General features: G+C 38.5%; 1 protein-coding gene across 6 annotated transcripts in view; it reads right to left on the bottom strand.

The window, feature by feature from the left end:
* Positions 1 to 759: 759 nt before the first annotated feature.
* LOC106867186 (E3 ubiquitin-protein ligase UBR5) overlaps positions 760 to 1,368 on the bottom strand; it is an 80,339-nt gene continuing 79,730 nt past the window's right edge. For all 6 annotated transcript variants that reach the window (XM_014911985.2, XM_052966668.1, XM_052966669.1 and 3 more), the window contains one exon: positions 760 to 1,043. In XM_014911985.2, the coding sequence (XP_014767471.2) occupies positions 785 to 1,043 (259 nt within the window). In that variant the 3' untranslated portion in view covers positions 760 to 784. The remainder of the gene's footprint in view (positions 1,044 to 1,368) is intronic.

Genomic DNA, 1,368 nt, shown 5'->3' with positions numbered 1-1,368 from the left:
AAATTACATATGATGAAGAAAGGAAGGGTCTATAAGAGTTGCGTGAGAGCTGCTATGCTGTATGGGAGTGAGACATGGTGATTGAAGGAGGGAGAGAGAGAGAGAGAGAGATATATATATAGAGAGAGAGCAATTGTGAGGAGGACAGAGAGAGAAATGTGTGGGGTGAAGCTGTTTGATAAGAGGAGGACTGAGGATTTTATGGGGATGCTGGGGTTAGAGGAATTGGTGGAATGGCTGGCAAGGTTAAATGGAGTATGGTGGTATGGGCATGTGTTGAGGAGTGATGAGGAGCATGTTTTGAGAAGGATGCTTGTGCTTGAGGTAAATGGACAGTGAAAGCGAGGTAGACTGAGGAACATGTGGAGGAGAAGATTGGGAAGGTTGGCTTAAGAAGGGAGGACGCCTAAATGGTCGCAAGATGGTATGAGGGCAGTTGCTATGGCATTGAGGTAGATCTGGATTCAAAATGATGGATGATGACATATATTTAATCAGTTATATGTTTTTTATTAATATTTAGTAGAATCAACAAAGTGACCCAAGGGCTCTGAGCTTCATGCATTAGCACTTTTGACTACTAACACATGAAATTCTTGGCCCTTGAGTCACTATTGCTTTTACCACACACACACACACACACACACACAAACAAACACATATATGCATGCACACACTAATTTTGAGTTCTGTCTTTCCTGTTAACATTACCAAATGTATTTAATCAGGTACAAATAATAAAATTCTAATAAACTTCATTAACAAAGGAACATTTGGGGTTGATTTAAATAATTAACAATTCAGAGTAATTAAAACGTGATTTTACCTCTAATGATAAGTCTCTCTGTTGTGAATTTCTGATTTTCTCCATTTCTCTTCTGAACCGGCTTTCTTTAACAGGAAAGCCCCCCAATTCATGTATCACAGATCCAGGTTCCGCACCAACATCATCACAAAATACTCTACCAAATAGGTCCAAGCATAATCGCCATCTCCCTAACAAGATGTCATGTGATACTTGTTGACCAATGGCATTCTGTGGTCTTAAAAAGAGACAAAATATAGGAAAATTAATTTCACTGCACATTTCCAGCTGTAAAAACTAACTAAAAAAAAGAAATAAAAAATCTTAAAGCAAGAATCACACACACACACACACACACACACACACACAAACACACACAGGTCAGTCTCACAGCAGCTTAGCAGATATCTTCTAGCAGAAATTAAAATTGACCAAAGACCGAATGGAAATTCAACAGATAGAACCATCTGATGGATTGGATCAGTTCTTAGATTTAGGTTTAATCTTTTAATCATCTACCAGCAATGGAATCAGTTTTCCAATCTGCAGAAAAGCCAGAAGTT

The sequence above is a fragment of the Octopus bimaculoides genome, chromosome 3, assembly GCF_001194135.2.
Source record: "Octopus bimaculoides isolate UCB-OBI-ISO-001 chromosome 3, ASM119413v2, whole genome shotgun sequence".
NCBI classification, from domain to species: domain Eukaryota; kingdom Metazoa; phylum Mollusca; class Cephalopoda; order Octopoda; family Octopodidae; genus Octopus; species Octopus bimaculoides.
This window is presented reverse-complemented; position numbering and strand designations above follow the sequence as displayed.